Source organism: Capricornis sumatraensis, chromosome 4 (genome assembly GCF_032405125.1).
Source record: "Capricornis sumatraensis isolate serow.1 chromosome 4, serow.2, whole genome shotgun sequence".
Taxonomy (NCBI): domain Eukaryota; kingdom Metazoa; phylum Chordata; class Mammalia; order Artiodactyla; family Bovidae; genus Capricornis; species Capricornis sumatraensis.
In genome coordinates this window covers 19,080,956-19,095,046 of record NC_091072.1, presented here as the reverse complement: position 1 = coordinate 19,095,046, position 14,091 = coordinate 19,080,956, and the positions used below count along the sequence as shown (strand labels likewise).

General features: G+C 45.2%; 1 protein-coding gene across 1 annotated transcript; it reads right to left on the bottom strand.

The window, feature by feature from the left end:
- Positions 1-1,000: 1,000 nt before the first annotated feature.
- MBOAT4 (membrane bound O-acyltransferase domain containing 4) lies at positions 1,001-9,692 on the bottom strand. The gene is made up of 3 exons (XM_068972222.1): positions 9,574-9,692; positions 5,728-5,952; positions 1,001-1,964 (listed from the first exon to the last, which is right to left on the bottom strand). Exons 1-3 carry the CDS (start codon positions 9,690-9,692, stop codon positions 1,001-1,003), a joined length of 1,308 nt encoding a protein of 435 aa, XP_068828323.1.
- Positions 9,693-14,091: the final 4,399 nt, after the last annotated feature.

Sequence of the window (14,091 nt, the reverse complement as noted above, 5' to 3'; positions counted from 1 at the left end):
CGGTAGTCATGTATGGATGTGATAGCTGAATAATAAAATAGGCTGAGTGCCAAAGAATTGATGCCTTCTAACTGTGTTGCTGGACAAGAATCTTGAGAGTCCTTTGGATGGCAAGGAGATCAAACCAGTCCATCCTAAAGGAAATCAGTCTGGTATATCATTGGAAGGACTGATGCTGAAGCTGAAACTCCAATACTTCGGCCACCTGATACAAAGAATTGACTCACTGGAAAAGACCCAATGCTGGGAAAGATAGAACGTGGGAGGAGAAGGCGACAACAGAGGATGAGATGGTTGGATGGCATCACTGATTCAATGGACATGAGTTTGAGCAAGGTCCGGGAGTTTGTGATGGACAGGGAAGCCTGGAGTGCTGTGGTCCATGCAGTGGCAAAGTTAGACGCGACTGAGCGACTGAACTGAACTGAACTGCTTCCTCTTGAACCTCCCTCCCACCCCACCCCCTACCCCTCTAGGTTGTTACAGAACACTGGATTGAGCTCCCTGTGTTATCCAGCAACTTCCCACACTATCTGGTTTGCATATGGTAATGTATATGTTTCAAGGCTACTCTCTCAATCCATCCCACCCATTCCTTCCCTCTCTGTGCCCAGAAGTCCATTCTCTGTGTCTGCGTCTCTATTCCTGCCCTGCAATAGGTTCATCAGTACCATTTTTCTAGATTCCATGTATAAACATTAAAGTACCTTATATTTTTATGTATCGTATTAAACCTAAACTTTGCTTCCACACATAAACTGTAACCCCTAAGGGAAGAAATTGTGTCTTTTTCCTTTCTGGATCCTCAGTATCAGCATCAATAATAGATCATTAAAGTAGATACACAGATTTCCATGTCAAGACATCAGATATATACATATATTACTTTTAAAAAAACAATTTTTTATCATGGAAAACAGCAAATACATGCACACAGGTGCCATCTGGTACTTTCAAACGTCTGTTTCATGGGTGTATGAGAGGAAGGGTGGGAAAGATGTCAGTTACATTTATGCTTTCTCTTTGCTAACAGGAGAAGCAACGTACAGTACACCGTGGGAAAGACACTGCTGTAAGAATTCCACAGCAGCCGGAGAGAGGAGAGGCTCCGGGCCTCCACCGCCAGTATTATGTAGGCGATGATGAGCTGGGTGTGGGCCCAGGCCAGGGCTCTATAGAGCAGCCGCACAGGCCAGGAGCTGATGAACACGCTGGCGAAGGCGTGAATCAGGTAGTCGGCTTCCACCATGACAGCCCAACAGAGGAAACCGAACACCTGTCCCGGGTGGAGACCGTGCCACCAGGCCGAGAAGACGAACGTCTGCAACAAGGGCCAGGTCCTGCGCTGCTGGAAAACCAGGCGTCGCAGCCACCGAGCCGTGCTCTGGTTCCACTTCCTGGCGAACAGGGCTATCCTGTGGGTCGTTTCCAGCGTCCAAATGTCTGCATCGGGGAGGAGTCCCTCCTCACCCGGGCTGCGACCTAACTCAGATCCAAAGCCGGCCGCGCGCAGCAGGGAGTCATCCAGGAGCCAGTGGGAGTAGTAGGCGAGTTTGAAGAGCCCGGCCGTGGACCACAGGACGAAGACGCACTCCAGCTGCCCGCAGCCGGCGAGTCCTGCCCCCGTGCCCACCACCTCTCTGACAATCACCTTCAGACTCTCCAGTCCCAGGATCTGCAGCGCCCTCGAGGTCAGGGACCAGAAAGAATACCTGGACCACAAGCTGCTGGGCCCTTCAACTCGAGCCTGAAACCTCTGGAAGGAACACAGCGGGCCTCCTAGGAGGGCAGGGAAGAAGAGCAAGTAGCTGAGATAGGGAAGAGCCGCACGCAGATGCTCAGACAGAGAGTTCTTGTTAGGGATGCGTCCTGATGGTGCTACCACCTTCCCCTCACGAATGTCCAGAGACAGGGATGTGACCTTCTGGGTCAAGAGCATGAGGGAAGAGAGAGTGATGCAGAACCTGAAAGAGATCATTTTTTTTTTCAAGTAAAACATTCCATAGTTTATTTTAGCCCCTTCCAATTACTCAAACAAGATCCCTGGAGAAATGAGTGGCTCTAGACAGTAGAGATCCATCTGAGACTCTCCTGGAGATCCAGAGGTTAAGACTCCACTTTCCAATGCAGGGGACATGGGTTCAATCCCTCTTCAGGGAACTAAGATCCCACATGCCATGGGGGGAGGGGTGACCAAACTTTTTTTTTTTTTAATTTTTTTAAAAAGCATGTAAGACCAATCTAATACCCTGCAGTGCTATCCCAAAGACTCTTGGCTTAACAGAGTCACAGGATCCTCTGAGCAGGAAGGAAGGGTAAATGGAGAGATGAATCCTTAGTCAGAGAGGCAAATAAAAGAAAAACAAGGAATATTATGGGGGAAACATTGAATATGTTATCCCTGAGAGTGGCTTATGAAGACTGGGATCAGGGGCCTGGGAGAAATCTGCCACAGAAGAAACAGCACCTTAGGAATGAAGAGACTCTAGGAAGCTGAAGATCTGGACTGTAAGATTCTGCAGGCTTTGTTATACAGAGTGAAGTGAATCCGAAAGAGAAAAATGAATATTATATATTAATGCTTGTATATGGAATATAGAAAAATGGTACCAATGAACCTCTTTGCAGGGCAGGAATAGAGACATAGACGTGGAGGATGGTCTTGTAGACCCAGTGGGGGAAGGAGAGGGTGGGATCAATTGAGAGAATAGCATTGACTTATATACCCTACCACGTGTGAAACAAATCGCTAGTGGGAAGCTTTGTGTAACACAGGGAGCTCAGCCTGGTGCTCTGGGACGGCCTAGACGAGTAGGTTAGTGGGGTGTGGGTGGGAGGGAGTCTCAAGAGGTAGGATGTATACGGAGAATCCCATGGACAGAGGAGCCCGGTGGACTATAGTCCATGAGGTTGCAATGAGTCAGACATGGCTGAACAACTAATACTTTTCACTTTTCATATATATAGTTCTGACTGGTTTGAGTTGTTGTACAGCAAAACCCAACACAACATTGTAAAGCAATTATCCTCCAATTAAAATTTTTTTTTTAATGAAAGATTCTCCAGGCTTTGGGATCTGAGCTGAGGAACAGTGAGTCATGCTAAAGGCTCAGTGTGTGTGCTGAGTCAGTAGCAATTCGAGGCGTGTTCCTAACCAGCCACCTGGGCTCCTCCTGCTTCGCCCTCGTAGTAGAGAAGGTCCTGCTGGCAAGACTATCATGGAGAAAATTAATGACAATTACAGTGACACACTGAACAATCAGGATTGCTGTCCTGTGGGGAGAAAATGGTTCTGTTTCCCACCCGATGCTGTTTCTGTGTCTGAGAACTGAAGGACAACTGACCTCCTTACTTGACTTATCAAACAGTAAGCAAACCGGCCACCAACCCCTGTTCACTCACCTTCTGCTAAGGGCTGAACATGTCCACCCCACCCTCAATTCATGTGTTGGAGTCTTAACCTCCAACACCTCAGAATGTGGGTGTGGTTTTTTTTTCAATTTGTTTATTCGTTTTGGTTTTGGTTTGGTTTTGGCTGCACTGCGTGGCACGTGGGATCTTAGTTCCCCAACCAGGGATGGAACCTGCGTCCCCTGCATTGGGAGCACGGAGTCTTAACCACTGGACCACTGGAGGTCCCTAGGATGTGTGTGTTTGGAGCTAGGGTCTTCAAGGAGGTAATTAAGGTAAGATGAGATCGTGAGGGTGGGCCCTAGACTGAGGTGACTGGTCTCCTTAGAAGAAGAGATCAGGACACAGACATGCCAAGAGGGAAGACCATGGGAAAGCATAGGGAGAAACATCTACAAGCTAAGGAGGGAGGCCTCAGGAGAAGCCGAGCCTGCCAACACCTTGACCTTGGGCTTCAGCCTCCAGCGGAAATAAATGTCTGTTGTTGAAGCCACCTGTCCGCAGACCTCTGCATGAGGGCCAGAGCAAACAAATGCATCTTCCGGCCTCCTTCCCATCCAGCCGGATCCTGTTCGACCTGCTCCTCCAGCCCCCCCAGGTAGCCCTAAGTCACCACATCCCAGTCAGGACCCCCCCACTCCCTACCCACCTGCCATCGTGCCTTCTCCTCAGAGAAGCAAGCCCTGGAGCCCTTGGTGAAAATAGAATAAAGAAAAGGATCCTGGGTGCAGAGGGATGGCAGAGTGCAGGAACCAACGGCAGCTAGAATCAGAGAGGTGACCCTCCCCTTGATAGGCCACCACTCCAGTTCACACGAGACCATGGAGCCAGGGGCAACAGCCCTCAGGATGGCAGAGGCGCCTGCTTCCCTCTAACCCTGCTGATCTCACTGGATCGGGAAAACACGTCCCTAGACTTCACTTGGCACCTGATTGTCTTTCCTGGATTGGGTGACTTCTTTTCTAGGGGGTGGAAGAGTTGGGTATCAGTGAAAGTAAAACTCTTGCCGAGCAGGTGTGTGGAAATTCAGCAGAGGCTGACAGTCAGTTTGGACCTTCCCTGTCTTACCGAAAAACAGCAGAAAGGCTGCCAGCTGAGTGTCTGAACCACCTACACTGAGGTGTGTGTCCTCTGCTTAGTCACCTGCAGGCGGGGGACTGGGACTCCTGGTTCACCCTCTTTCCCGGGCACAATGATAATTACAGCTGGTGCCAGCCTCTGTGCTACGTAGGAAGCTCATGGTAGTTACTAGGATATCAGTTATACATTTCCACTTACAGTAAGTCTTCTACATACGAACAAGTTCTGTTCAGAGAGAGCATTTGTGACTCCAGTTTGTTCGTTAAGTCCAACAGAGTTAGCCTAGGTACTCAACTAACAGAATCAGCTATATAGTACTGTACTAGAATGGTGGTGGTTTAGTCGATAAGTCGTGTCCGACTCTTTCGACCCCAGGCTACAGTCCATGGGATTTCCCAGGCAAGAATACTGGAGTGGGTTGCCATGTCCTTCTCCAAAGGATCTTCCCGACCCAGCAATCAGACCCCGGTCTCCTGCACTGCAGGCATGTTCTTTAACTGACTGAGCTACAAGGGAAGCCCCTTACTAGGATAGGTTTATACAGTAAATCCCCTACATATGAACCTTTACGTTGCGAACTTTCAGATGCGGACATACGTTCCATTAACATCAGGTGTGAGTGAAATTGCAGCTCGCCCTCCGTCTCCTGTTGCCGATGATCCTTCAGCTCTACCATCTCCCACCTCCTCTCCCTCCTCCTGGCAGTAACTCTACTTGCCTGCTTGCTCAGGGCCAGCCCCTGTGTGCCAGCTGTTGGACTGTACTTTTCAAGGTACTATACCATAATATTTAAAATGTTTTCTTAATTGTTTTTAAATGTATTGTTTGTGTGAGAAGTATTATAAACCTATTTCAGTATATATAGCCAATTGTATTAGTTGGGTACCTAGTCTAACTTTGTTGGACTTATGAACCAATTGGACTTCACGAACACGCTCTTGGAGTAGAATTCGTTCATGGGTAGCAGACTTACTGTATATTCATTACCTCTAACCTAAGAAGCTTGCGAGATAGGTGTTGTTATCCCCCAAATACACACACACACACACACACACACACACCCTTTATTTCAGAAAAACACATGAAGGCTGAGGGAGGTCGACTGATTCACTCAAGATCACACTGCTGAGATGTGGAAGAATTCGGATTCAAACTCAATGCCCAGGTCCTCTCCACCATCTGCATGGAAGCAAACCCTGGTGGGCTCAGTACCAGTGCAGGAATGGGCTGCTTTACCTTGTAGAAGGAGCTTCTTGCAGATAATACTCCGTATAGTGCAGGCCCAGGTGGCACAGCGTCTGCCAGGTCATCTGAAAGAGGAAAGTCGGCCTGTGGACATCCTGGGGGCCAAGCGAGTGGATGAGGACCACCGTGCACAGGGCGGGGATGAAGACCAGCGCAGCGAAGGCACCCATAGCAGCCACGGCCAGGGCACCGCCTCCCGCCAGGAGGAACAGGTACCTGGAACACAGACGACAGCCTGGCCTTGAGCCCGCCTTCAAGCAGTGCACAGAGGAGTCAGTCCCCATGGCAACCACCTGGGAAGCCCGACGGAGGTGGACCCCACTTCACCCCTAAAGAAGTCACAGTGGTGTAGGAGAGAAATGCGGGAGGCAGGGTCCGAGTGGATTTGTGAACTACTTCCTCAGGAGGCAAACCAGGATTCCTGCCTGGGCACCTCTCTCGGATGTCCACCATAGCAGTGAGAACACGTGTCCCCAACAGTCCTGTGGGGACAGGTCTGTAATGTTTCCTGGTAGGGCCACACATGGCTCTGTGCCTGCTGCGTGACCTAAAAGCTCTGGGAATCTAAGTCCGAGGATCTAGGAGGGCTCCAAACGTCATCTCAGCCAGATGGGTCTCTTCCCTTTGACATAGTCACACCGCCCTGGCCTTCAGAGGGAAGGTTGAGGGGAGGGGTAGGCTCAGTGGCTCCCTTTTAAAATGTATTGGTATTATCATTATTGCTACCTGACATGTGAGATCTTAGTTCCCCAATCAGGGGTTGAACCCATGCAGCCTGTATTGGGAGCATTAACCATTGGACTGCCCAGGAAGTCCAATGCCTCTCTATAGTAAGTGTTTGGAAATTCAGTGACAAAGTCTTTGTGTATCATTTAATAATTTTTGTCACCTGTGTACATAATTTAGCCTAGTCTCCAAATTCATACGAATAAAATCTTACAGTACATCCTTATTTGAGTAAAGCTGCTACCATCCGTATAATATTTTGTTTTGTTTTTTAATTTATTGAAGTATAGTTGACTTTCAATGTTTCAGGTGTACAGCAAAGTGATTCAGTTAAACACACACATATATCCTTTTTCAGATTGTTTCCATTATAGGTTGTTACAAGATATTGAATACAGTTCCCTGCGCTATACAGTAGGCCCTTGTTGTGTATCTATTTTATATATGGTAGAGTGTATATGTCACTTCCAAACTTCTAACTTATCTCTTCTCCCCCACCCTCAGCTATCCCCTTTGGTAATCCTAAGTTTGTTTTCTGTGCCTGTGAGCTTTCTGGTTTGTAAATAACTCCCTTTGTGTCATTCTTTTAGATTCCATGTGATATCATGTGATTTTGTCATTATGTCTGCCCTTAATCCACCCGGCTGCACTTCAAGGTCTCATGACTTAGCACTTTTTATAATGTTGTAAATACCCACATCAACATCGATGGTTTGGGAGCTTGCCTTCCTCGGAAGCCAGTGGATGACTCGAGGACCAGCAGAGGCCCTGGAGATTCCACATAATGAAGACTCAGCTCTTCTTTCCACAGTATATGGAGGTTTGTTTGGTTTTTCCTTTTAACTGGTGCCAAGTTAATAAATCCGAACAAAAAGTCCAGAAGAAACCATCCGAAACAGGGACCGAGGAGTCAGGGACAGGAAAAATGAATGAATATGCCCCCCAGGGTGTGGATCGAGGCTTCTTGGCTCGTGTGCTTGTGACAGACACGCCTTTGCAAAGATATCTTCCTTTCTTGAGGGAGATGTAGGTTCCTCAGTGTGAGAGGCTCCGTTCCACAGGCCCTGGCCTTTCCTGAACCACTTGTGGAGCCTATGTGTAGGGCTTTGAACACTGTGGTTTAAGCCTTCGCCACCTTGCCATCGAAAAATAAGGGAAAACACTTATTCCTTACACAGCACAACTGAAACCTGAAACAACTGCCCTGGGGATTTGTAAGCACTGTTAAGTCAGGAAAAGAACAACAGATGTTGTTTATTAACACATGCACATGGAATCTAGAAAAACAGTACTGATGGACCCATGCGCAGGGTAGGAATAGAGACTCAGGCATAGAGAATGGACTTGCAGACACAGAGCGGGGTGGGGCGGGTGGGACGAACTGAGAGGGTAGCCCTGACATATTCACACCACCGTGTGTAAAACAGGAGGCTGGTGGGAAACTGCTGATTAGCACAGGGCACTCAGCTCAGTGCTCTGTGACGGACAGAGAGGGGATGGGATGGTGGGCATGTGGGAGAGGGAGGGAGGCCCGAAAGGGAGGGGATGTATGTATACTTAGAGTTGATTCATGCTGTGGTACAGCAGAAACAAAGTCAGCACTGTAAAGCAGTTACACTCCAATTAAAAAATAATTTAAAAAAAGAAAAAAATTGTCTACACGTGTACAATGCAAGATGCGTGATTTTTTGAAGTGCTTATTTTATTCTGGGCATTGGGCCAATAATCCCTTTCTATGAAATTTCTTTATTTAATCCTTAAAATAATCCCATGAGGGTTATATTATTATTGTTGTTATTTCCATTTTACAGAGAAAGGCCAAGTTTATTCACCTATACAAGAACACTCAGGAAGAGAGGGCCCAGGACTCGTCAAGCTGACTCCAAAGCCAGAAATCTTAACCTGTGGGAATTAACCATTATTCTTGCATTCATTTTGCTTTATTGTTTGTGATTCTTCCTTAATAAGAAACTTTTTTTTTACAACTGCTTCCTTCATCTCTGAAACAAAGGTAAAGAGCCACCAACTAGCTGTGTACATGTAATAGTCTACCGTAGTTTAATCAAACTCAGCCAGCCTGATTGTTAGATATAGCCAGATTTTACATAAGAACCCCCAATATGTAAAAATCCAAATTTCAGAAATAAGTGAATTATTAGGAGGTAGAACTTTGGCAATGGATTTTAACTTTGCAAAAGGATATACCATAAAACCTTTTTTTTTCATAAAACTTTTTTACAAAATAGGGACTGTCTCTGATGTAGAGTTGATTGTTTATAAAAAATCATTGTAATCATTATCAGATCTCTGATGTGAAGTGAAAGTGACTCAGTCATGTCCGACTCTTTGCAACCTCATGGACTATACAGTCCATGGAATTCTCCAGGCCAGAATAATAGAATCGGTAGCCTGTCCCTTCTCCAGGGGATCTTCCCAACCCAGAGATCGAACCCAGGTCTCCCTCATTGCAGTTGGATTCTTTACCAGCTGAGCCATGAGGGAAGCCAAAGAACAGTGGAGTGGGTAGCCTATCCCTTCTCCAGTGGATCTTCCCAACCCACGAGTCGAACCAGGGTCTCCTGTGTTGCAAGTAGATTCTTTACCAACTGAGCTATCAGAGAAGCCCATCAAATCTCTAGTGACAATAATTACTAGATCCCAGGTTGAGATAAAACTCATCTAAGAAAATTAGTTTTGACTTATCTCATTTCTCTGGGAAATCATAGAAAGGCACTTAAAAAATCATATTTAATGAATTTTAATTTTATTGAAAATGATAGAATTCCATGAAACTAAGACTGTTCAAGAACATCTGGAGTGCATGGCTGACTTATACATGCATCCACTGGGGGAAATCTATATCACCCCAACATTTATCTCTCCCTGGTTTATTTTCACCCTTTAAATGGGAACTTATCAAACTTAGCTGAGTCAGTGCAGACATGATGTCAATTTCCAATTCTGATTCACTCTATTAGACATATGCATATTCAAGCAATCAATAATCAGTGGCAGTGATGATAACTTAAAAATGACCAGAGTAATTAATATTTAATATTCACATGTGCACTCCAACCTAAACATAAGAGCAAAATTAGCCACCAAACCTACCTGGCCTGAGTGGAAAATGAATCCATAAAGCAGAGATAATTAAACAGAAGTGCAAAAGGAAAAGCAGCTCCTTGATAAAGTGATACAGGATCAAGGAAGAACAGCTGGAGCCAATCCATCATGAACTGGAACAAAAGATGCTGTCCTTCCTAGAATCCTTAACTGATGCTTTCCTGAAAGAGAAGTCTCAGCCAGGTTCTCTTTGATCATTTATATGGTTTAGGAAGGGTGAGCAAAAGGCAAACAAAAGCACTGGAGATAAGCAGTATAAAAAGTCGGCTTTCTGATAAAGGGAACTCACTATAGAAACCAAAACGTATTTGGTGTTCTATCACTTAACAAGGACGTGTACAAAAGCATTGCTTTCAGAAGTTCTGGTTTTGTTTATATACTGCAGTATTTGCCTTTCCAGTCATCTGACTGTCATATTCTTTTCACTAAGTAAATGAAAAATCCCATTTTCCCATTGAGGACAGTTAACTCACTAGATTAGGAAGGGAGAGCAAGAACGTGAGCTGTGAGAAAGGGAGGCAGGTTTTCAAAGACTAGGGAGACTCTCCCAACCATTTCCTCCCTGGGCTCCTTAGACTATTTCCTTATGCTCTATTCTTTTTTATACTACTGGTCACAGCCCTTGTATATCTGTTTCTGGGTTAGTTTACTGCCCGTCTCCCTGTGAGCTCTTCAGGGGAGGAACTTTATTTTGTGTATTGCTGTATTCCCTGCACACAGAACAGAGCTGGGTGTGTATGATCTGCTCATAAGTGCTTGCTAAAGTTCAAAAGGTTTTAAGGAAGAAAACATGTGGAGAGGAATATTTAAAGAGAAACTTTTCTTTAGGGTGTGGACAGGCAATTCAAGAGACACTACCTAGAAGTAAGAACAAGAAGCCTCATGGCGAGCTGAGGTCCATCTGCTGAGCCCAGAGCATTACTGTGCTGTCCCTGACCAGCCATTTTTCATCTCTGAAGGTACATGCAAGAGCAAGCAGCCTTAAATAAGAGAAAGGAAAGTATAGCCTGATATAATATCATCTTAAGGAAAAAAAATCTTAAAGGCAAGGACCACTGTTAGTGAGATACAGCTCTTCACAGAAGAGAAAGCATGAAAGGAAGCCTCCTGTTAGCTGGGGAACTCTGAGCAAATCACTTTAACTCTCTGAGACTGAAAGCCTTCATCTTAAAAGTAGATACAATAATGCCAGTTATTCAGCAAAATTGTTCTGTTGTCTTCAAGAGAATTGTTATGAAGATTAGATACCGTATGTAAAAGCATGGAGGATAAACTGGTTGGTTAGATGTAGTTGAAGGTAAACCAACTGATTAATAAAAATGATGAGCACCACTGGGCTGCCAATTTATGAGAGACCTATGCTAAGCTCTTGGGATAGAACGATGAATACGATACGGCTCCTGCCCTCCAGTAGCTCTGAATTGACTAGGAAGAAGGAAAAGGCAACAAATACTTTCATTAAAGAACTATTGATGCAGTATATCACTGGCATACTGCAGTGAATAAATAAAGAAGCAATCATCTACAGAGATAAGGAATTTTTCAAATGTAAGGGAAGTAGAGAAGGGGGAATGCTTAAATTGGCCCTGGAAGGATGTTCCCAAACAGATGGGTAGTTTTTTCCAGGCCACAGATGGCACAAAACCCTAGACAAACAGTAGAGCAATTAATGGGAGAAAAGGGCTCCCTAAGCAATGAATAAGCTCACATCATATTAAACATATTAAAATGCAACCACAACCCCCATTGAATATAGTTGCTAGGTTCAGAAGAATTGAGCTGCACTTATTTTAATAGGGAAAAGTTATGCTTTTTGTCATTGAATTAAAAATTTATTAATACCTACTTATACTTTTCTTCTTGAATTTTGGAATCAGCACATTTTACTTTCAGGTCTCAAACAATTTATAGATTTCTCAAAAAGCTTATAGGCCCTAGACACTGTACCTAATATTGATAAAACGGTCCTTCTTACAAACATGCTCTTGCAATTAATTTTGCATCAACTCAGGCTTCACTGCCCAGCTCTTTGGTCAAACACTAGTTTAAATATTGAAGCAAAGGTATTTTTAAGGTGATATTTACATTTCAGTCAATAGACTTTGAATAAAACAAATCACCGTCCAAAATGTGTGTGGGCCTCATCCAATCAGTTGAAGGTCTGAAGAGCAATGACTGAGGTTCTCCCCTCAGAAAGAAATCCTGCCTCAAAGAAACCCTGCTTGAATTTCCCACATCTAGGTTTTGGGTATGAGATTGCAATATCAACTTTTCCCTGAGTTTCCAGCCTGGGGGGTCTGCTTCTTACATGACCAAGTAAGCCAATACCTTAAAATAAATGTGTATGTATGTAGATATTATCTTCTACCACTCCTGTTTCCCTGGCTATTACTCATGCCATGGAAGTCTTTTAAATTAATTCAGACATTGCTTAAAAGTGAGTAGGTGTTTACCTGCTTGGAGACAACAGGATATTCTAAATTCATCCATATATTTATTCAAGTTTTTTTTTTTTCTTTAAAGTATCAACTATGTGTAGGTATTGTGGCCAGTGTTGAGTAAAGAGTAGGGCCAAAGTGGGAATTCCCTGGTGGTCCAAGGGTTAGGATTCTGCGCTTCAACTGCAGGGGGCATGGGTTCGATTCCAGGTCAGGGAACTAAGATCCCGCATCAGTTAAAAGGCCTTAGGGGCAGAGCTGGAGCTTCCCTGAAGAAATTCTACCTGTAGACAGTGGCTGCCCTCCATGTATGAGTGCTGCAGTGCGCCTTGCAGATTTCTTACCTGCCTAACCAGCCCCCACGATCACGTTAACCATTCCCTGCAATAAGCCTCTTCTTATATTATCTCCTAATGCTTTTGTTTCTGTGGCTGAACCCTGACTAACACATTGACTTAAACAGTCAGAAGAGGGGTCGGGGTAGAGGGCAGGTGGAAGCGGTTTGGGTTTGAATTCAAACTTGCTTCTTGGAGAATCAAAGTGTGACTATGTTACCGAAAGTTGGGGTCCAGGTCCTCGCCACTCAAAAGCCAATAAACAGGCCAGGTTGGTGGAAAGTTTGCTTTATTTCGGATGCTGGCAACAGGGGTGGGGGAGGACAGATGTCTGTCCAAAGGTGGACTCCGCCCTCCACTGACAACCAGGGGGACAAGAGCTTTTATAGACGGAGGGAGGGGGCTACATGCAGAAACAGCACAGTCAGCTCTTACGATCATCTTCAAGTCGGTCACTGGTGGTCTGACCAGCTTCATCTTGATTGTTTTAAATACAGTTAATCTTCAGTTCCAGGGTCAGTTGTTTCCATTTCTCTGAGGCCAGTTCTTGGAACTGTGGCAGCTTATGTCACGGCTACTGTCTGGTTATCATGTAGTTAGCGTCTTCCACCTGGTGGGGATTTCAGTGTCTATAAGACAGCTCACAGCATATGGCTCAGAATATTATCCATAGCCCTTGAGAAGGAACTAAAGTTCCCTGACTATGCTTAATGAGTACATCACTAGGATTTGGTCTCCTTTGACTGCTACCCTTTGTTTCCACATTTTCTCATTTCTCTGATTAATAAGTTTTGACAGATTTCAACAGACAAAAGGCAGGCAGAGGGCACGGGGGGAAGGCTCATCGGGTCCTGCTCTGTTTCAAAGAAGAGGAAGAGGAACATGAAATTAAAGAAGAGAGAAGCGGGCAGGGGCTGGATGAAGCCCAGAGATAGGTAATGGAAATGAGTTTGGATTTTAAAAGGAAAAAGAAGTAAAAAATAACTAAATTTGATTTTTAAAAGGATGATTTTAGCTACAGAAGAATAGCTTGGATGGAAATGTGATTTTAGAGGTCAAAGGTAGAAGGCGCAGACTACAGAGGGAGATTTAGAGATAGTAAATGATGCAAACTCTAAGAGACGTCGGACCAGCAGAGGTGAAAGTCGCTCAGTCGTGTCCGACTGTTTGTGACCCCATGACTATACAGTCCATGGAATTCTCCAGGCCAGGATACTGGAGTGGCTAGCCTTTCCGTTCTCTAGGGGATCTTCCCAACCCAGGGATCGAACCCAGGTCTCTCGAATTGCAGGTGGATTCTTTACCAGCTGAACCACAAGCGAAGCCCAGGACCAGCAGAAGTTGTTTGTCAATTATATACGGACAAGTGAAGACAACCTAGGATGACTTGAGTTTCTGTCTTGAGCAACTGGGTGAATGGTGGACTCCTTTACTGAGAGAGAGATCAAAGGACCAACTTACATTCTTTAGAGACAAGTGCCTGCGAGTTCAGGTGCTCCAGACATGTCCAACTCTTTGGGACCCCATCGACCTGCAGCTTGAGGGCTTCTCTGTCCATGGAATTTTTCAGGCAAGAGTCCTGGAGTGAGTTATCCCAGGGATTGAACCGGAGCCTCCTGCAAGAAGGGAATGGTTACCTACTCCAGTATTCTGGCCTGGAGAATTCCATGGACAGAGGAGGCTGGCAGGCTACAGTCCATGGGGTCACAAAGATTCAGACAGGACTGAGCGAC